Below are 21,613 nucleotides of genomic sequence, written 5' to 3' on the forward strand. Positions count from 1 at the left end.
TAAAATGTATAGGAACAATAAATCACACAGAAAAGTTGAGAAAATATCTCTTTTAAAGCCCATCTGAATCATGGCTTAGATGAGGGCCAGTAGGACTGCCCACAGTCTAATTTTGTTCTTCTCATTGCACACTTATGGAGCACTCAATTCCCTTCTAAAATATTCATTTCTTTTCTATTTTAAATATGGCCTTGTAGTCTCCAGAACTGTTTTCCAGCATGTACTCAGATTTTATTCATAGTTCTTGACTTCAGGTCAACTCTACTTTTTGCATAATTTAAGCTAAAAACGATGTGTGTATGTGTAACGCAAAACTGGAGGGAATTAGAAAAATATATTCGAGGAAGGGAAGACTGGCTTTTGCATGCTTAGAAGGTGAAATGTCATCAACAGGTTGGTTACTAGGAAAAATTTCTTCTCAGAAGGAGTGGTGAGGCATTGGAACAGGCTGCCAGGGAGGTGGTGGAGTCATCGTCCAGGGAGGTTTTCAAGACGAGAGTAGATGTGGCACTGAAAGACATGGTTTAGTGGTCATGGTGGGATGGGTTGACAGTTGGACTGGGTGATCTTAATGGTCTTTTCCAATCTCAGTTATTCTCCATGAATGGAGAATGGATTTGGAACCAGGACAAGAACAAACTTGGTGATGGTCTCTTTCTGTGTTTCTTTGACCATCTTAGCTTTCCTGTAGATAAAACATAAAACACATAGATAAAAGTGTCACTGTACCACTGCTGGTGGCCCTGGTGTCTGTCCCCTCACTGTGTTTCCAATGATGAGGGCATGCTTTGCATCAGGGGGGTCATTTGAAACAGTTTTGGAGACCTTAGAAAATTCAATTTGCAAAAGCCTTGACTTGCTTCGGGATGAGCCCAGCTGTCAGGCACAGCCTGCTTTGCCAAGAGTTGGAGATCTAGTGTCCCCAAATTCTTTTAGGTGTCCGTTCTGGGCAGAGCAAATGCTGCCCGTGGGTCATGCTCAGGGGAACTCCTTTTATTGTGTTTCTAGTAAATGCCTGCTCAGGCCTTGCTAATGATTGCAGAGAGGATGTCCTCTATCCAATTGATGAGGGTGCCATTTGCAGTAGACTTGGAAATGGAATGGGGAAGGTTCTTTTCAGACAGCTGATAAAAATGCTGGGGAACAAGCAGCTGAGTTTCATTCCATGCTGGTGTCTTCAATTAGCACTCATTTAGCGTCTCTTGGCTGTCTGCCCTTCCTCATGCTGCCCACTGTGCTGTGCCAGGGTGGTTGCAGATGGGTTGCAATTGGATCCAGCTGAAAATATGTTTTTTCTCATTCTGCTCCCCTAGGTAGGATCAGACTCCTGGGTGCAGTTGCCCAGAAGGAGAGCAGCCAGCAAGAGCCTGTAAGAAATGTTGGGTTCTGCTGGGATGGAGGAAAACCCTCATTTTGCTTTCAACTTTTCAATGTTCTTATGCTGATGGGGCTCAACGAAGCTAAGATTTCAGTGTGTGGTGTCTTATGGGACATATTTGGTGTCCCTCATCCCCCAAGCCCCCCAGGTTGGACAACCCATCCCTGGGCTGGTTTTACTCTTAGTTTTCTTGTGGGTTTTACTCTTAGTTTTCTTGTGCTAAATCTGCAAGACGACCTTTATGCTGGCTGCCCTAAGTACACCATGCACAACTCCTGTAGGGCACAGTAATATGCTTTTTTTTTTGGCTGAGATAGTTAAAATTGTATGGATTTCAGCACAGAGACAGGTATATTAATAGGCATGCCCTCGTTTAGTTGCACTGAGTTTGTAAGGGAGGAACCAAACAGCATTAAGCACTGGGTATTTCTGCATGGTCCCCAGAGATTTTCCCAGTGTTATATTTTTCTGTTTGCTGTAGCTGCAGTATTTAGGAAGCATCAGGAAACAGTGGTGGAGAGAAATGCAGGTGCAACAGGGAGAACTAGGAACAGCTGTGTGTCTGCCAGCCTGAAACCAGCTCATGTGTCCCTCTAACCCCTAAGCCGAGAAACCACTCCCAATGACTTCTGCTTTCATAAGGAGAAAGAGGTGATGGGGATGCCAAGCCCAGCCTACAACAGGGTGTGTGCCAAAATGCATTGAGGTGAGCCTGAAAATAAATATTTATTATTTTCATCATCACGACTGATGAATTTAAACTTGTAGCTTAATTGATGCAAGCCGGGGAAGCTCATTCACTTTCAGCCTGGTCAGAGCCTGCTCCAGCACAGCAAGAGTGGCCGGGAAATGCCACCCACGCCGAGGTGTCAGGATGTCACTGAAACGATGGGGAACGGAGCAGCTTGCGTGTCTCCAGTCCATCAAATCCTCCCCCGCGGGGCTGGGAAGGATGTGCAGAGCACAGATGAAACACCGAGTCCTGCCTGGCCTGTCCCTGCCGGATCCAGCTGTAGGAGCTGGGGAAGATTTCCTGCTGAGCAGGGTGGGGAAGCTTTGCATCTCAGCCTTGATTTAATTTTCAGGTGATAGAAATGTTTGCTTCCCTGCCCAGCACGTCTGAACAGCGAGCACGTCCAAACACTTCCCTTTCTGCAGGGAATTTGCGTTTCCCTATGAACTGCACTGGTTTTATGCAAATATCCTAATGAAAGAAAGCCAAAACGTGCTCGTGATTAAGTGTTCTTAGGCAATACTGGAGAAATCTGGTGCTCTCATGTACTACCATCCATGGGCTCCTCCAGCCTTAAAATCACTGTGTGATGACCTCTTCTCCTCCATGTAGTCCCAAAAGTCTGGCAAGGTGCAGTGTCCTGCTCAGCATCACACAGTTGTTCTCTTCCCTCCCCTCTTCACAGTGGGATGGGGGAGAAAATCGGAGAAAAGTAGAACTCCTGGGTTGAGATAAAATTATTTACTAAGGTAGAGAAAAGGAAAAGGATAATAGTTACAATTACATATATTTATAAATGCATTTAACAAGTGATGGACAAGCAATTCTCTCTGCCCACCAGTAGATGACCAGCTAGCTCCCCAAGCAGTGGAAGAGAGAGTGATGAGCCCCCACCCCCTTCAAAAGTCCTTCCACATGATGTCATATGGTATGGAGTACCCCTTTGGCCAGTACAAGCCAACTGTCCTAATTTTGTTCCTTCCCAACCACTTGGGCTCTTTGCTGAGAAAGGTCTTGGCTGTGTGCAACACTGCTTAGGAGCAACTATAAACATCATTGTGCTAACAGGATTGTTTTTCTCCTAGAATCAAAACATAGCATCATACCAGACACTGAAGAAAAATCCATCCCAACTGAAACTAAGACAGTGTGGCATCCCCACTTGTTGTGGTATTCACATGATGCTCTGCAGCATCCGCTTTGTTGCTACAGGCAAAGGGTTTCTGAGCTATAAACCTTTAATCTCTTCTTTCCTTCCCTTCCTGCCATTCCCTTGAAGACGTCATACTTCTTCAGTGCTTTCCAAAATCACCTGGACACAGTCCATTGCAGCCAGCTGTGCAGTGCTACACAACATCCTCCTTGCTTTCTCTGCTTGGACAGGAAGTTGGTGGGTAGCAGCATCCTGTACAGTTTCTGGTGTCTCCTATTCAGAGCAGGCTTTTTTTTGCTCATGCAGATAGTTCACTGGTTTTTATAAAGGCCAGGCTGGATGGGACCCTGGGCAACCTGATCTAGTGGTTGGCAACTCTGCCCACTACAGGAGGGTTAGAACTGGATGATCTTTACAGTCCCTTCCAACCCAAGCCATTATGTGATGAGGGCACTGGGTGCTGCACTTGGAGGCTTTCTGCACCGTGTGACCCCAATGTACATGGCTGGTTGTTGATTTGGGAGGTTGGTTGCCCTGTCAAGCAGTGCTTACATCTCCACATGCTTGGTGATGGCTACATGTAGCTCAACAAAACATCTCCCTTCTGAAGCTCTCCTTTCTCACTCAGGCTTTTTCTTCCAAAGCTGTGTTTGATCCTGCCTCCTCCTTTCAGCTTCATTCCCCGTCTCCCTGATGGGGGGATGTCAAGGGCGGCTGTGACTTTCAGCATTTTGTTCCCTTTGATCTTTTATTTGAAAGAAAACCACCTTTATTTGCTCTGCAAGCTCTGGTGAGTAGGGGAGGCCAGCACAGCATCTCTGAATGCTGGGCTTTTGCGCAAGAGTAGCCACGGGTCAGAACAAAGCCCTGCTGGGTTTTGTCCCCGTCCATCAGGAACAGGCAGGTCAGAGGTGCTCACAAGCCCCATTTTTATCCCCAGAGCTTTTGTCTTCGTGTAATGTTTGCAGAGTAATGTCCCAGAATGACCGAGGAGCTCTTGCTGTGGCTTTTTGCTAGAGCTAAGGTTTCTGGATGGGCTTTTCAGGGGAAACTGTTATTTGTTCTCCACGTGATGCAGGCTTAGGGTCTCAAAGCATAAACCATACATCAGTAGTGGAAGGGTAGTTAATAGGAGCAGTTTCTGCTGACTGGTGACAACATTCGAGGCTGGTGAGGGTGAGGAGGAGCTATCCCAGGGTTTCCTGTGCAGCCCCATCCTCATGGGCTGATGGTTATTTTGAAGAGTGCTTTGGTGCCCAGCAAGACAGAGAGGACTCATTGCATTGCCAGCAGCCTCAGTGCATCTCAGTGCATGTCAAAGTTCCTAACAGGCTTTCAGTATCTAAAGGGGTGCTGTAAGAGAGAAGGGGACAGATTCTTCAGCCAGGTCTGTTGTGATAGAACAAGGGGAAATAGACTGAAATGAAAGAGAGAAAATTTAAATTGTAAATAAAGTTTTTTCCAGTAAGGGTGGTGAGACACTGGTACAGGTTGCTCAGAGAGGTGGTGGATGTCCTCTCCTTCGAGACATTCACAGTCAGATTGTACAGGACTCTGAGCACTTTCTTGATTGCAAATGTTTGGGACGACAGCCACCAAGAGCACATACACTGGGTGATGGTAGAAACTTAAAGATGGGGTAGGAACTGTGAACAGTCTGGCTTGGTGCCACCAGGGAATATCTCTCCATAGAGCTTATCACTCAGGCAGAGCAGGTTTTCTCATGTTCCACATTGCCATCCTCAACATATCACAGGACAGTGTGTACTTTCAACACTGCCCGCAGATCGAAATCCACCTATTGAGTAGGTAGAGTCCTCATTTTCGTCAGCAAATGTCCATCAAAGCCACCGACAGCTGTTTGGTGATGAGGTTGTGCAAGATTCGCTGCTGATGCAAAAAAGATGACCAGTGCCCTTTTGTTCAGGTCTGCTGTCATTGGCTTGCCAGAATGGTAGGACCAGGTGGTGAGAGACACATACACAACAGGATCCCACCACCAAGCAGAGACATGTAAATCATGAAAATCGTTAAGGCTGGAAAGACCACTGAGATCATGTAGTCTAAATGTTGACCTATCACCACCATGGCAGCTAAACCTTGACCCTGAGTGTAAGATCTCCATATTTCTTGAACACTTCCAGGGGCAGTGACTCCACCGCCTCCCTGGGCAATTTGTTGCAATGCGTTACCACTCTTTCTGAGAAGAAATTGTTCCTAATATCCAACCTGAACCTCACCTGGGTCAACTTAAGGCCATTACCACTGATTGTTCTCTGATTCCTCCCCTTCTCTTCCCCACAGGGACAGAAGCTGCCCATGTCTCTAGTGCTTCCTCAGTAAGGGGCATCACTCCCCTCACGTCTTGCCCTTCAGGCACCTGCCATGAGTATTTAACTTTTACAGCACACTGCAAGAAAACATAAAAATAGAGATCAGATGTTCAGCCACAGTGGGTATTTGGGGTAGAAGAGGCACCAGGGTTGAGGTGTTTGAGGGAGATGGCCACCACCAGAGTTGGCTTGTGCCCTGCCATGTGCTGAGGGCAGGAATGATGCTTCAGATTTTATCTTTCCACAGAATCTTTTGGATAAGGCTGGAAGCTTGGAAATGTCTGATCATTCTTTTTTTTTTTTTTTTTTTTCTGATTCTTGTCACCAAAAGAAATCCCTGAAGGAGGTGAGGGGACCCAGCACCCAATATTTCGAGCTCCCTGTGGAACATGGGGATCTTCCATCTCCAAACGGCCAACCTTTTCCCCCCCAAAAAAAAGAAACACTGCATATTTGGGAGGCAGCCAGACTCCAGCATGCAATTACCATTCCCTGCAGAGTTGGCCTCTTCCCACCCCACCACCTTTTTTTTTTCTTTTTTTTTCTCCCTCTTTCCCTTCACATCCAAGCCAGGAAAAGCCTCTGACGTAGGCTCTGCAGCCACAAGCTGGTGGGGGAAGGCAGCAGAGGGGGATATCCCTGATCATAAAACAAAGAGTATGCAACGCCTGTAAGTTAACCCACTGCTGGGCATGGGGTGGGAGCTGGATCATTTTTCCCCAAATGCTGAATGTTTGGTGCCTGTTGTGTGTTTTTCTCGAGCTTCACCCACTTGCTGAATCTCTTAGGGTGCAGGCAAGAGTTGGATTAAAAAAAGAAGTTGACACACACCCCAAATTTGGATTGCTCAGGGGTTGAGGAGAAACTTGAAAACAGCAGTAAAGGGCTGTTAAGGGGATGTCTGGAGCATCTCATCTTGTCTCCAGGGCTGTAGGTGCCTCTCTTCAAAGAATAGAGCTGCAAATAAAAGATAAAAAGGAGTTGATCATGTTACCCCGGCCTCGGGTGCATTCCCCGCTTGCACAATGCTGGGAGGACTGTGCTGTTCTTGTTATCTGTCTGTCTGTCTGTCTGCCTGGCTATCTGATCTTCCCCATTCCTCCCTCTTTCCCCACCTCCCATGCTTGCCAGTCTCCACCCTGACACCGTGCCAGCATCCTTGCTTCTTTCCTAAATACCACCAAACTCCTTCAAGTCTGGTTAGGGCTATAACATAAGGAGCTATACAGTGCTTTTCCGTGACTTTAGGTGCAAGCTGCTGATTGCCATGAGCTATAACAGAGGTGGAGAAAGAGGTGCAGGAACTCCTCAGCCACTCTCTCCATCCCAGCACCTGGAGCAGGACATTGGCAGCTGATGGCGGCCTTAGCTCTGGGGCTCCTGCAGGGTTTCTTGTTTTTGTCTCTCTCCTTCTGGACCTTTCCTGTTGAATTCCTGTTTCCTTCCATGCGGATGCGGCTGGAGGAAACCTCAGTGCGATCACTTCCCTCCAGCTGGCCCCACTTCTCCATGTCTTGAGGCACAGGGGTGGTGGTGGTTCTCCTGTAGACACCACTGTGATCAAAGACGTGAGTGGCAGTGATGGATTGGTGCGAAACCCCTACGTGAGAGTGACTCAGAAACTCGCATTCAGTTTTTGGGGTGTCGGGATGGAAATGCTCTTGGTGCAGCTGGGGTTGGGAGCAGAAAGAGAAGGACTCAATCATATGGGAAATGAACCGGCATCATCTTGTTGCTTGGGATGAAGCCAGGAGAGTAGCTGAGCAACTGAAGCACAGATGGGTGTTTTGTTAAGTTTTTCTGAAGGTGAACTTTGAACGTGAGATGTGCGCTAACTCAGGAGTTAGCTATATTTATATACGGGTAAGATACGTATCGTCTGGGTGAGTAAGGCCCTTTGTTCCAAGAGCTGCTGCTAAAACCCATGTGGAGCAACAATTTGGCTCTGCAGAGCTTCCTCTTCCTTTGCTTAGGGAATTGCTGTGTTTAGGAAAAGCTGACTGTATCTCACTAACCATAGTGTAAGGCTTAACACACAGCCAGTCCAGCAGTTTGGCATCTGCTCATCTGACCAGTCCCTGTCATTAACTGCATCAGAGAAGACCTGATCTCTGTTTTTCACCGAAGTACCATAAAGACAAGCAGCCCCATCCCTGCCATTACTGGTCCATCCCCGTATGTCTTTAATGAGGCCAAGATATGCATAACAGAGCAATCACACTGTAAATAAATAATTAGAAAGAGAACCTAGTGATCCCCTGTGCTTCACAATGGCCCCAAGTTGCACCAGGAGGCATTTAGATTGGATATCAGGAGGAATTTCTTCAGAGATAGGGTGGTCAAGTACTGAAACAGGATGCCCAGGGAAGTGGTGGAGTCATCCATCATCCCTGGAGATATTTAAGAGACATGTGGACATGGCAACAAGGGATGTGGTTGTTCAGCAGTGGGACTCAGTAGGTCAGGTTGGACCTGACTTTGATGGCTGGTCTTGATGATCTTGAAGGTCTTTTTCAACCAGGATGATTCTCTTATTGCATCTTCACCATGCCAGAATGTGTTCACCGTGGCTCCTCACTGGGCTTTTGGCCACAAAGCATATACATTCTTGATTTCTACTAAAGGACATCCCCATAATAAACAGGAGCTGTGGGAGGATTTCCAGATCATGGCATCACTGGAGGACTTGCTCCAGGTTTGTGCTGCCCCTAAGCCAGCACACTTTTTTGTGTCTGAGCTCTCCAGGCCACCCATCCCAAGGTTTCTTGGCACAAAGGATAGCAGAGGGCTCTTCCCTGCACTTTGGTGTGCACCAGGATCCAGCTGTGGTCATCCCATGCTTGCAGGACTCTCACACCCAGCAGTGTATTACAGTAGGTAACCCAAACAGCAAATTGCAGTGGCTTAAGAGCACAGAACCCACAGAGTGTATGGAGGTTTGTGGGGGAAATACTGCTTCACCCATCCAGACAAGCTGGAGTCCATGTATGCATGCAAAGATGAAATTCAGTTTTCAGCTCAGCTTGGGGCAAAATGAAATCCTGCTGTGCTGTCAGCCAAGCTGAGCTGCAAGGTGAGGGCACTTGGGGCTACATGGCAGGTCTCCAGTGCTTGTCCTTTGCTGTGTAGTGGTTGGGCACCAGGAAAGAATGACCCCATCAAGTGCCACTGTGGCAGTGGCTGTTCTCATTCCCTTGCTGTCAGTTCTGAATGAATCTCTTTTAACCCAGCAACATCTCTTCCTTCATCAGAGCCAGAGTGCAGATATTAGGGTTGCAGTGTTGTGCGCACTGTGGGGAGATGGTCCCTGTCCCTCCCTGTGCTCTGGTATACCAGGATAATGGTGGCAGTGGGGACAGAGAAGGGCATCCATCTCCTCTACTTTCCCAGCCTATATTTCTTTCATTGGGTGAGTTTGAGTCTGAAGGATCAGCACTGTACCACTACAGATCTTTGTCCAGGGCTTGTTTATTGCATATAGGATAATTGGAGTTGGAAGGGATCCTTAAAGGTTGTCTAGTTCCAACTCCCCTGCAATGAGCAGGGACATCTGCAGCTTGATGCAGCTACATCTTCGTGCTTCATCCCACTTCCCTGTAGCTCTGCAGTCTGGAGGATATTTATTCACTTGACAGGTTATTAATATTAGCCAAAATACCCTTGTCTGCATTGTTCTGCCATACTTAATATGGTAATCAGCATTGCTGCCTGTATAGCTAAGGATGATTTGTGATTGAAAATCCATTAGGAATTTATGGGCTTTGGGCTGAATTGCCAGGACGTGTAGTTGCCAAAATACTTGAAATGCTTCCACTGGAAATGAGACCTTGTGGGAAATGAGTACTTGCTTTTCTCATACACAGTCAGTTCCCATTGAATCTCCATTGCTGGCAGCTAGTACACCCAAGGCAATAAAAACACATGTAGTACTCAGGGCACCTATGGAGCATTAACGTTATGTCAGATGATGATGGATAACAGACTACAGCTCCTGACACACAGTGCAGAGTTGGTGCTCACAGGAGCTCAGCATCCCACAGCATTGTTTCAGTGGCTGGCTTTAATCTGTGCATGAGGCACTTGCTGCTTTTTGCTGTGCCTTGCAAATTGATGGTTGGACTAAATGATCTTAGTGGTGTTTTCCAACTTTAATGATTCTATATTCCATAATACCATGCAGATACAGTGGGAGAAAAGCACGGATGTGTCTTGCAAGGATGCAGTCTGAGGCAGTTCCCACTTTCTGACATCTCCCTTTAAGCAGGCACCTGTGGCTGCCTCCCATCCCTGAGGGGGATTTCATCTCTTTTATCTTAAAACATATAGAGAAGAAAGGAAAAATCTTGCTGGAGAAGACAAATGCCAGCCAGTTTTTCTTGGATAGCATTTGCTTGATGGGTTGCTGCTTCTTCTAAAGTCCAGTTTTGAGCAAAAATCCCAGCTTGTGTGAACTGACGGTGAGCTGCATGGGGAGATCTGCAAAACCCCCTCAAGACATCCCATTCACCCCTTGGCTCCAGTATCTCACCAAGCCCAATTTTAACAAAGCTTTGCAGGAAACTGCAGCTGCCCTGCACTGATCACTGCAGCCTGTATTGCTCTGGAGTCCAATCCAGCTTTGAACTCCATGAAGCAGCAAGGCTTAGCATCACTCAAGCAAAGAGCACCTTGAGGAACAGCAGAGCTGGCTCTATCCCTTCTCCTCCTGGCTCCAAAGTAGCCTTATCCTTTTTCATATGGGAAAAAAGAAAAACATCAGGAGTGAAACAATGGGACTGACGTTTCTGGGACTGAAACGATGCCAGGGGTGCTCCTAATTCGCAGCTAAGCACATGTCTGGAAGAATTAATTGGCTCTGGAAGTACTGTAGAATCATTAAAGTTGGAAAAGACCACTGAAGTGATCTCGTCCAACAATTGGCGCATCACACCATGCCCACTAAACCATATAATATGGAGGAGTCCTTCAAACCCTGCATAGTATGGTGTGGATGCCATCACTCCCATCCTTGTGACCCCCTCTACCTACTTCGTAATCCATTGCCCAGAAAAAAAGGGTTTGGTGGGACCACGATGCTGAAACCTCTTCAGTTTTGCCCTTTTCCAGCTCCCAGCCCCCTCTAATCTCCTTTCCTTAAACCCATCTGCATGGGACTGGGCTCTGTGCTGTACACCCTGGCAACGCCAGGGCTGGCACGTGATGGGAATAATAACTAATTAGCACACGAACATTGGGAAAGTCCATGATTTTCACAGCCAACTTGGGCACGTTTCCATTGGAAAGCTTCCCGAGGCCACTTCATCTGCTCCCTGGTTTGGGGTTTTGGTTGTGTTTTGTTGTTTTGTTCTGTTGGTTTTTTTACCTTTTCTGTTTCTATTCATTCTTTGGACACCACTTGCAAAACAAACCTGGCAGAGCAGCTGGAGCAGCTGGAAATGATGCCTGGGAAGTGTGATGAGCTGCTCAGCACACAGCTCCATTCCTAGCCCCTCTTTCTCTCTTTACGTCAGAGCCTTTTCAGTGTAAAACAATGTAGGGGAGATTTTCTGGGCGATGGATGGGAGGAGAGGCGAGGGGATGCATATTCTCCCAGCTCAGGTTACTTATGTACTTATGTTCTATTTTGAGGCTCCGGCCGCACGGCACTAAGCAGCCACTGACCCAGGGAAGGGATGAGCTTCAAAACAAGAGTCTGGTGGGTGACTGTCTGGGGAAGTGATAGGTTTCTCTCAAGACAGAGCAGGGCTTACAGGATCATCACGTTCTCTGTTGGCTGTCCATGGGGGACTTTTTTTTCTCTCTTTTCTCTATCTTAATCTTGGCAGCCAGAATAAAATTTGATGATGAACATTGCTGAATATGCCCTTCGTACCCAACTTTGGTTGTATCTGTGCACAGCAGGAAGTCCTGGGCAAACCCTTCCCTGGAGGGGTTCAAGGCCAAAGTTGAGTGGGGTCCTGGACAGCCTGATCCGGAGGGTAGCAGCCCTGCCCATGTCAGGGGGTTGGAACTGGATGATCTTTAAGATCCTTTCCAACCTAAGCCATTGAAGATCGTGAAGGCAAAGATGTGTGTCAGCTCTGGGGTGCTTTATAGGGAGCGATATGCTGGCAACAGTGGGGATGCAAATGAGCAGAGTGAGCAAAGGAGCATCCATCCTCAAGAGTTGCAAAACCACATGCGTGCCACCCCCCTTCCTCCACCAGTTACCCTGAAAAAAGCTCATTTGCAGGCGGCTTAGGTGGCCTAAGAGCATTAGAGATGCATTTGGTTGACATTAGCTGCTCGAGTAACTCCGGGAGCATGTGGCTGATTAGGGGCAGGCTCAGCTCGTTGCGCACGGTGGAAATATTGCTGGGACGATCCGGTAAGGTCTGGAGGGACAGGATGGGTGAGAATCGGGTTGCTGCCCCAACACGTCACCCCCATGGGGTGCCTGCAAGCTTCCCATGGGTGCTGCTGGGTGATTACGAAAATGCTGGGCCGAATTGCATAAAAAAATGCAGTTGGCTGCAGAGGGATTAGGGTGAGCACGTGCCAGCCGGCAGAAGAACATTGGGACCACCAGCACTTCGCCTCCTCAGCCCCGTCGTTCTCCGCCTTGCACCCTGTGCATCCAGATGTCAGTGCTGAGGCTGAGGATGCTCAATGGGGGATGCGGTGCAGGGCTGTAGGTCATCCCTTGGATGGAAATGGAGTTTTATCTCCTTATTCTGATTTCAGGGGGAGCCCCCATCCCATCAGCCCATCCACTGGGACGTGCAGGGCAGTTCCGAGACACCATCCCAGGGCTTTCTTTGGAGGTGTTCTCATTAGAACTGCTCTGACCGCTAAGTTTTGCCTTTTTCTCCCTTTACAGCCTCGCTCTCCACTGGAATTTATGGAGGTGCTGAGAAGCAGCTTTGAGCTCTGCAGGCCCCGGCCATCTCGCCTCACCCGACATCCCGACCTTCGGATTTAACCATTCAAGGCTCCCGTGCATGGATTGCCCGAGCCAGGCACCGCTGCCGGCCGCCGCCGCCCCGTAGGCTCCCGGCCCCCCTTGTCACCCCAAAGTACTCCACATACCCCGATGGGGTAACGTGACGGGGCCACCACCGTGCCACCACCATCCCCATATGCAGAGGCCTTTCTAGAGCGCAGCACCGGAGGCGACAGCCGCTCGCCATTGCACACGCCGAGAACACCGACACTACAACAAAGGGATTTTTTTTTTAATTATTATTATTATTATTATCATTAATATTATTATTGCTGTTTGGCTTTCACCCCGGGGGCTTGCGGTGTGTCGAGGAAGCCAGCGCGCTCCCAGGAGCTGGGATTATTTGCACAACGTTTGTACATTGAGTTCTCCATTCTCTTCTGTTGTTGTTTCTTTTTTTGTTGTTGTTTTTTAAGTGCAGAGAGGGACGTTGGTTTCTCTTTTCCCCTCTGCTCCACTTTTCTTGGGTTTTTCCATCATCAGCATCACCTCCACATCATCCTTCTCTTATCCCAACCATGGCCCGGATGAACCGCCCTGCGCCGGTGGAGGTCTGCTACAAAAACATGAGGTTCCTCATCACCCACAACCCCACCAATGCCACACTCAGCACCTTCTTGGAGGTAAGAAGGAAAATGTGGATCGTGGTCCGCATCTGGGGGCTAAAAGCTAAGCTGCATATGGTTCATTGGAGTGGAATGGGATGGCCCTGTTCCATTGGACTATGCAATGGAAGATCCTATTGGTACCGGAGCCCTGCTGGCTTCCCAGCCATAGTCCATATTGACATCTGTTTCTTGGGGCAGTACACTTGGAGGACCCTGAATATAGGGTTTGTCTGAGCTTTGTCAGTCCCATTGCATCCCCTACCAGCTTCCTAAAAACGCTGCACAAATGCAGCCTCCCCTGCATCTTCCAGCATGTCAGTAAAGGATTTCTCACCCCAAGTAGCTCCAAAGCTACTTCTGAGTGCAGGAAAACTACAGACACACACACACAAAAAAGGCTTAAGCACCATGGTCTTGCAGCAGAGAGAAAGTGGGGACAACCACCCCATGCCCCTGCACACCACACTGGTGGCAAAATTAATCTTCCCTCCAGATCTGCAGGTTTTTTTTGGCTGAGCATACAGGGATTTTCAGTGGTTTGGAAGCCTTATGCAGGAAAGGGATCAATGGGATCATCCAAGCCCCCAGCCTGCTGCGAGCAGGCACAGAGATGATCTCACTCGGCGCCCGGCCGGGGCTGATACGCCAGCACGTAATCCAGGGGCAATCCGTGCTGCGGGTGATAAGCCCAGCTGGAAACAGCCCAAGTCCCGGCGTGCCTGCAGCACGTTCAAGTAATTAACTCATGGGGTACAGCAGAAAAAAAGCCTTCGTCAGTCAAAGAGAAGCCTCAAGCAAATGCTCAGTGAATTCATGGGGAATGAGCCAAGCGCTCACTCATCTCCACGCACTTTTGCAGGGGAGAGTTGAAACCTTGCTGAACACCCAATCATTTCTCCTTTGGAGGATTTGTTGCTTTGGAGGAATTGTCCCCTTTTTTAGGGATTTTTCTCTGGGACATCCATTGCAGCTGAGCATCACACCCCGTGCTGTTCTTTATGCTTTTGGTGCTGGGCCCCTAGATGCTGGGTTTTTTTTCAGCCTGGAGTTGGACTCAGCAGCCTTTGTGGGTCCCTTAGAACTCAGGATGTTCTGTGATTCTAACTTCTGGCTGCTTAAATGGGGTATGCCTTCTGAGTACCTTCGAGGCTTAAATGGGGAATGTGATGTGCTTCTGAATACCTTCAAGGCTTTAAAATTAAATGGTTCCACTGATGCTCTGGATAAAAAAAGTGCTTGCCCATGTGGAGTGCCTATATGATACCCTAGGATTTAATTTTAATTGGGAATTGGTTGCAATTTTTCCTCCCCAGCCCAATGCTAACCACGGGAATTTTTGCTTGGGCGTACAGGGTTTGGGCATGATGTTTCTGGGAGTGTGTGGATCCATGTGGTCATAGAATCATAGAATCATTAAGGTTGGAAAAAGGACCACTAAGATGATGTCGGCCTGTCACTACCATGCCCACTAAACCATGTCCCTCCATGCCACATCTGTTCTTAACAGCTCTGGGAAAGGGCCACCTCCATGGGCAGCCTGTCAACATAGGGCTTGGCCACGCTGAGCATAGCCAGGATGCAATCCAGTGGGATTTTCCAGTGTCTGCCCATGATAAGATCTCTCCTTCCCTCTCCAGGATCTGAAGAAGTATGGTGCCACCACAGTTGTGCGAGTGTGTGAGGTGACCTATGACAAGACCCCCCTAGAAAAGGACGGCATCACTGTCATGGTAGGTGGACAGCATCCCATCCATGCCTCCTGTCCATCCCATGGGTACAAAAATAAATACTGCTCCATGGTGGGGCATGGAGGAGCTCGGGGTCCTTGCATTCTTGGGGGGCAGCACTGGGATATGATGGTTTATGCGCAGGCACGTGTTGCTCCAGGTGAGCACTCAGCTTTTTGCACACCCCAAAATGAATGCTTTAAGGGCAGTTTGGCTCAAACGAGTTTTAGGGCATGGAAGGGAAAAATGGGATGGTACCAGTGTCCTGACACCTCTCTGCTACCCAATCCCTGGTGAGACTGAAGGCTGCTCACTCAGCACATTCTTGTCATGGTGTGAGCAGCATCTCTGCATCATGTCCAAGCACCCACGTGATTCAATCAGAGGGACTTAAAGATAACCAGGCTCCTGCTGGGAAAGCTGGAAGTGGCTGGTCTCTGTCCAGGACAGATAGGAGATGACGGAGGAGATGTATGTGATGTATTGGGGCAGTTGAGGCCTTTCCACAGCACTGCAGAAGCCTTTGGAGGATTTTTGTGTTGTCTGAGCTGCAGGCTCCCTGCCGTGCAGCCAGAGCTTCCCACTTAGCTACTGTTGCTCAAATAGGATTCCTGCAGCAAACCTTCCCACGCAGCCAGCAAAGGGAGTGTTTTAACAAGTGGGGAATTCTTTCCAAAATAAATGAAAAATCACAGGCTTTCCTTGGTCGACAGAGGGAAAAAGCTACAAATAGAAGGAGAAATTCAGCTTGCTTTGAACCAGAACGCAGCAAGTGCTTCCCAAAGCAGGGGCAAAACTGAGCAACAAACACCATCCCTGGGGTCTCCTTAGCATCCCTCTTAACAGAGTCGCTCCTGCTTGCCCGGGAGCTTGAAGGCAGCATTTGAAAGCCAGCTTTGGCCTCAGGCAAAGGCAGGCAAACTCCCGGTGTCAGGCTGAAATTGGGCTGGTGCTTTAAAAAAAGAAAGCATTGCCCACGCACTCGAAACTGTGACTCATGTAGCCGAGCCCGCAGCTGCCTGTGCTGCCCTGTGCTGGGGCTTGGAAGCACCCAGGGAATGAGAGCCCTTGATCCCACATGGAAGATATCCATCGTTCCCGTTAGCCTCAGCGTTATCTTATCTAAGGGATATTAAAAAAAAATAAAACAGGCAGCTGTTATTTTGTTTGTTTGGTTGGTTTTTTGCTCTTTTTTGGTGGAGGGAATCAAAGGGAGAGAGCAGCCAGGAGGAAAAAAAAAAGTGAGGATGCTGAGCTGGCAAAGTTTGCTTTATCTCAGGTGATAAATAATTGGAGGTGATGTCAGGTGTGATTGCTGCGCTGGGGAATTGGCACAGCTGGTGCCAGGTGAGCTTAAGCCCTACGGGGCAGTGAGTAGTTGGATAAAGGCAGTAAGCTTTTGAAAGGCATGTTTCTGGTGGACTCCAGCCCAGAGTTTCTTAGAAGGGTCTGGGGAGTCTGGCAGTACTGAGAGCATATGGGGAACTGCCTGGTGTAGGGTGGTTGAGAGTTCTCTTTGAGATGTATCCTGGATATAATGAATGTCGTAGATATCATAGAATCATTCAGGTTGGGAAGAACCTCTAAGATCATTTAGTCTAACCATCAGTATGGATAAGACCTAGATGAAAGATGTATCTTAAGATACATAGAGAGACTGAGGTTGGATGTTAGGAAAAAAATCTCAGAGTGATGAGGCATTGGAACAGGTTGCCCAGGGAGGTGGTGGAGTTACCATCCCTCATAGACAGAGAAACTCAGCCTGGAGGACTTCAGACAGAAATAGGGTAAAAGGCAGAATTTGGTCTATGCAGGAGCTGTGTCCTACCTATGCATTTTTTATGTGGGATATCCTATACAGAAAGATAATCTGCATCCTAGATCTATGATAACCTATAGCATATGGATATCTCTGTATATCTTCAATAGAGAAATAACTATATATCGTATTTAATTCTGTCCAGCTGTCATCCCATCGCATACAGACAAGGTATCCTGTTCTTTTCTTTGAGGAATAGGTTCAGACTGGTCCTGTCTTGCACACCCTTCCTGGCTCAAGCATTAGAATGCCCAGTATTCTCATTTCCTATCAAAGCCTGACAGAAACTACATCACTTGTTCAAATCCCAAGTGAAGCTTAGTGGCTTTTTTGACATCTTAAACCAAGGATGACTCCAACACAACAGTTCAGTGACTCAGCTTGTAGCTGTGAGGATTCTGGCCCCATGCTTCTCACCTGTCAGATTTCACTGCATCTCATCCCAGTTATGCTCTCCTGCCCATCCTTGTCTCACACGCCACATTCCTCCTGTCAAATCCCCCATTTTGGAAGAGAAGCTCTCATGCTGGGAGAAATGTGCAATGTCAGCTGCTTGATGGTGCCCTTAGGGGTGGACTCTCCCTTCCTCAAAACACTGCAGAGGAGGAGGGGGATGCTTTTTCTCCCTTGCAGAGTTGCTTTGTGCTCCCAGCACTGGATTTAGATGGGAGCTGATGAGAGGAAGGATAGGGATTGTGGCTACCCAAAGCTCAGCATAGCCACTGCCAAACCTTGGTCCATTGGAATGAAACCCTAAATGAGTTTTGGAGGAGGCAGACAATGGCCTGCAAAGGCAAGAGGACATGGGGACAGGACCACGTTGGAGGTCGTGACTTGTAAAGGATGAGCTTCTTCCCAGGAGATGGGAAGACCATGGACCTGGTATCATCCAACCCAAACCCTGAGCCAAAGGATTTGTTCCCACCTTGCTGTACCTTGAGCTCAACTTTCAAGAACACACACACCAAAAGGCATCACCTCAGGATAAAAGCAGTCCTGTACAGTTATCTGCGTGGGATCTGACAGTGTTTCTCACTCTTCTCATCCCTCTCCCATCCCTGCAGGATTGGCCATTTGATGATGGAGCACCTCCTCCCAGCAAGATAGTGGAAGATTGGCTCAACTTACTGAAGACTAAGTTCTGCGAAGACCCCGGCTGCTGCGTGGCCGTGCACTGTGTCGCCGGCTTGGGGCGGTGAGTCAAGAGTCTGCCACAAAGTGGGAAGCCCTCACTTGTTTCCCCTCTCCCTTTTAGCAGGGTTTTGCAGCAGTGAGAATGTTAGTGGAAATAGGCTTTGATGTGCTGCTCTCCGAGCTCATACTTGTCAAATTCTGGGTACCAGGGGTATATCAGTGGTGCTTAGTGCCTAGTAGTGCTTTTGCTTTTGTAATCTTATTGCAGTCCTCTCACTGAAACCAGGAGCTGCTGCTTCCCCTTGCAGCAGGTCAGGGCTGCGTTTTGCATGGAGGTTTGCGTCTGCTCGAACAGTTTGCCTCCAAAATCCTTCTGCTCAGTAAAGTGCAGCTACCAGCCCCATCTTTTGGTTTTACCTGCAGGATCAGCTACAATTTGGGGCCACATTTGCAGGCAAATTTCAAGAAATAACAAAATCAGAAAACGGTGCTTGTTGACTGCCTGCCAGCCCTGTGGTCCCCACCTTGGGATGGAATGTGAGCTCTCGGATTGGGGGCTGCTTGGCTTGGGGTTGAACACTGCTGCTGTTGCCTTTCAGCGCTCCTGTCCTCGTTGCCCTGGCTTTGATTGAGAGTGGGATGAAGTATGAAGATGCCATCCAGTTCATCCGACAGTAAGTGCCCTGGCAAGTGGCGTTTCAGCACAGGGGCAGAATTACGGAATGATTTGGTTGAGGTTGGGATGGACCTCTGGGTCCAACCCCTGGTCAAGAAGGGATACCCAGAGTAGGTTTCCCATAACCATATCCTGGCAGTTCCGGAGGATTTCCCAGGAGGGACACTGTATGTTGGGGAGAAAGCAGCCCTACTCCAAGGGAGCAGAGTATCAGAACTGTAAAAGTCTCAATGCCCACCACGACCCTTGGGGGATGCACAGAGCTTCAGCCTCCAAAATCCCATCTTTGATTCAGGTGGGGGTGGGTTTGGGTTGGTGTTCTCCTGCTGTGATGCTGACTGCACCCACCCCTCTTTTATCCTTCCTCATAGAAAACGCAGAGGAGCCATCAACAGCAAGCAGCTGACGTACCTGGAAAAATACCGACCAAAGCAGAGACTCCGGTTTAAGGACCCTCATAACCACAAGAACAAATGCTGCATCATGTAACCTCAATGACCTCTTGCCAAAATTTGTGCACACAGACACCCGGGCACTCACACACATCTCCCCTGTCTCTTCCCAGCCCCGTGCACCCCATGCACTTCCCTGTTCATGGACTCCACTGCTAGGGGCTGGGGAGGGGAGGGGAGGCAGAGCACTGCCAGCGTGTCCCAGCACCTGGAGCGCACTTGCCTTGCTGAATCCCCCAAAAAGGATGCTCAGTCCAGCTGCAGCCCCAAAGAGGAATGGCAGTGCTGCCCTTTGACTCTTGACATTAGCAGGCAATGAGTTCATGTGCCGGTTCTTTGTCGCCTTCCTTCTCCTCTTCCTCTTCCCCTTCCCTTCCTGTTGCACTGAGATCAAGTCCGGCTCAAGGAAAGTGTGCACAGGGGCACTTGTTTTGGGGGTGATGCAGGTAGGGCTGTGCCAGCTATGGAGGGATAGGAAAGCTGAAAAAAACCCACAGAAAAAAACTTTCCCACCTCTTCCCCCCCAAAGGTCTGCAGCAGTGGGTATGGAGGTGGGGATGGCTCGGTGATCTCAAGGGGAAGATGGTGATGTCAAGGGGAGGAAAGGGGGCTCGTAGCATGGTGGTCATGGGAATGGCTGAGCTAAGTGCCCCCCAGCACCATCCCCTTTCTCCTGCCCCCTCTCCATCACCTTCTCCCTATGGGGCTTGCAGGAGGCTCACTGCTCTTCTTGGCCCTGCAGGTATATGGTGAAGGCATCAGAAAATTTGGGGATGATGGCAGAGCCTCGAGGCACCCAGCTTTCAGTTGGTGCAGTGTCAACACTGGGTCCCCTCCAAGTGCTGGATGCTCTTATTTATGGCTTCCAAACTCGATGCACGGAGTGGTGGTTTCTCTGCCATCATGCCCCCTCTGCTGAGCTTGCAGTGATGCTGTGGGACTGAGCATTTGCTCAGCATGTTTGCCATTGCATCCCCAAGTCACGGCGCAAACCCGAGTTCTGGCTGTGATCCCCAGTGAACACAAAGTGCATCTTGGGGCATGTCCCAACTCCACCACTACGTTTGCTGGCCAAGGGACTGGGTGCAGCTTTCCTGGGGGATTTTGGGTGCTCCTGGCATGAGCACATCACCAAATTTTGCACCTGCCTTTCCTCCCTCCTGTTGGCATCTGCAATGTATGTGGCACCCAACACCCCAAAACTTCACCAGTATGTGCCATGGGGTGGATACAGAGTTGCCCCTGAGCCAGGATGGGAAACATCTCTCAACTTTCTGCCTTTGAATGCTTGCAGCAGCAGGAGCAGTGGGCATGTAGGGGGCAAAGGTGTGGTTTTTTCTTTTGATGAGGGTAAGAAGAAATTTGCTAATTAAAGGAAAAAAAAAAAAACTTGTTTGTCTTCCGCACGTCCTCTGGCCTTTATTTCTCCCATTGCTGTCCTGTAGAACCCAGGAGGTGACTCACAGCCCTCTGGACCGATCCCTGGTACTATCACCAGGACATTCATGTGGCTCCACATATCCTGTGGGCTCACTGTCACTCACCCCTCAGCTGCAGAGTCACAGATGTTTGGGTACGATGAGCTAGTCACCCAGCGTCTTGTGGTTTGGGTCTGCCCAACTTGAGATGCCTTCAGCACCCTGTGTGGAGTGTTTCCAAAGGTTTGTGTGCCTTCTGAAATGCAGGAGATCCAGAAACAGTTCAGAGGGCTCATTTCTTGGGGTGAATGGTGAAAAAGCTGGGCTGAGGTTGAGCTTGGAACCCTTTCCAGAGAGCTAGACCCATTGTATAGAAGAGATGACCACCCTGGGGAAAACTGATGATACCAAGCAAGGTGGACGTGTTAAACCAAGGTGTTACACCAAGCTCCACATAGTGGGGCTGCCCAAGATTCCTTGAGTTTCTGCTGCCTTGTTTCAGGCTGTTGATTCCCATGTTTCATGGGGAAGATGGTGGTGGCTGTAGGGTCTGCTCTGTTCGGAGTTCGGAAAGGTGATAAATTAGGCTGATGAAAAGACCTGATCCTGTATTAAAGCAGTCTCTCTGGGTGGGTCATTTTCCTCTTCCTGTCCCATCGTGTCTTGCTGCTAAAATAGGTGCTGTGGCTGCTGCTTCGTCCCCAGTGGTTTTGGGAAGTGGCTTGGCATTGTGACTGAGATAGCCCCAGTTCCTCTTAAAGATGAATGAAGGGTTTAGGATAAAGTGATGGGAAGCACCAGAGAGAGATTTTTTCCCTGACAAAGGGAGGAGAAGTGTTGAGGTCTGAGCTTGTTTGGGGGTCACCACGGGACAGGTTTTGCAGTCTTCTTCACCCCATGTAGCATCAACCCAACTACCTTAAAAATAGGGAACTCCTCATGTAAGAGCAGTCCTTGACCTGGAAAAATCCATGTGGCCAAATCCTGAGCACCTCTGGCTGGCAGAGCATTGTCTTGATGTCCTTCAGTTTTGTGAGTCACTGCAGAAGAAACCATGCTGCTTTAATTGCCCTATTTCTTCTCCTTTTTTTCTTTTTTCTTTTTTTTTTTTCTCTAATGGATGTTTCCTTCTGTCATAGAACTCTGTCACTTCCCACACGCTGCTCTTGCAGACAGCTCACTCACCTCAGCAGCTCAGGA

The 21,613-nt window shown here is 48.7% G+C and overlaps 1 protein-coding gene across 1 annotated transcript in view; it reads left to right on the forward strand.

Annotated features, from left to right (window-relative positions):
• Window positions 1-19,523, forward strand: part of PTP4A3 (protein tyrosine phosphatase 4A3) — a 39,528-nt gene extending 20,005 nt beyond the window's left edge. The window contains exons 2-6 of the mRNA XM_065753643.1: window positions 12,457-13,202; window positions 14,825-14,917; window positions 17,798-17,928; window positions 18,467-18,541; window positions 18,915-19,523. Of these exons, the coding sequence (XP_065609715.1) occupies window positions 13,098-13,202; window positions 14,825-14,917; window positions 17,798-17,928; window positions 18,467-18,541; window positions 18,915-19,032 (522 nt within the window). The 5' untranslated portion in view covers window positions 12,457-13,097 and the 3' untranslated portion in view covers window positions 19,033-19,523. The remainder of the gene's footprint in view (window positions 1-12,456; window positions 13,203-14,824; window positions 14,918-17,797; window positions 17,929-18,466; window positions 18,542-18,914) is intronic.
• Window positions 19,524-21,613: the final 2,090 nt, after the last annotated feature.

Source organism: Cyrtonyx montezumae, unplaced genomic scaffold (genome assembly GCF_038088225.1).
Source record: "Cyrtonyx montezumae isolate F1298 unplaced genomic scaffold, pur_monq_1.0 scaffold_8, whole genome shotgun sequence".
Lineage (NCBI taxonomy): Eukaryota > Metazoa > Chordata > Aves > Galliformes > Odontophoridae > Cyrtonyx > Cyrtonyx montezumae.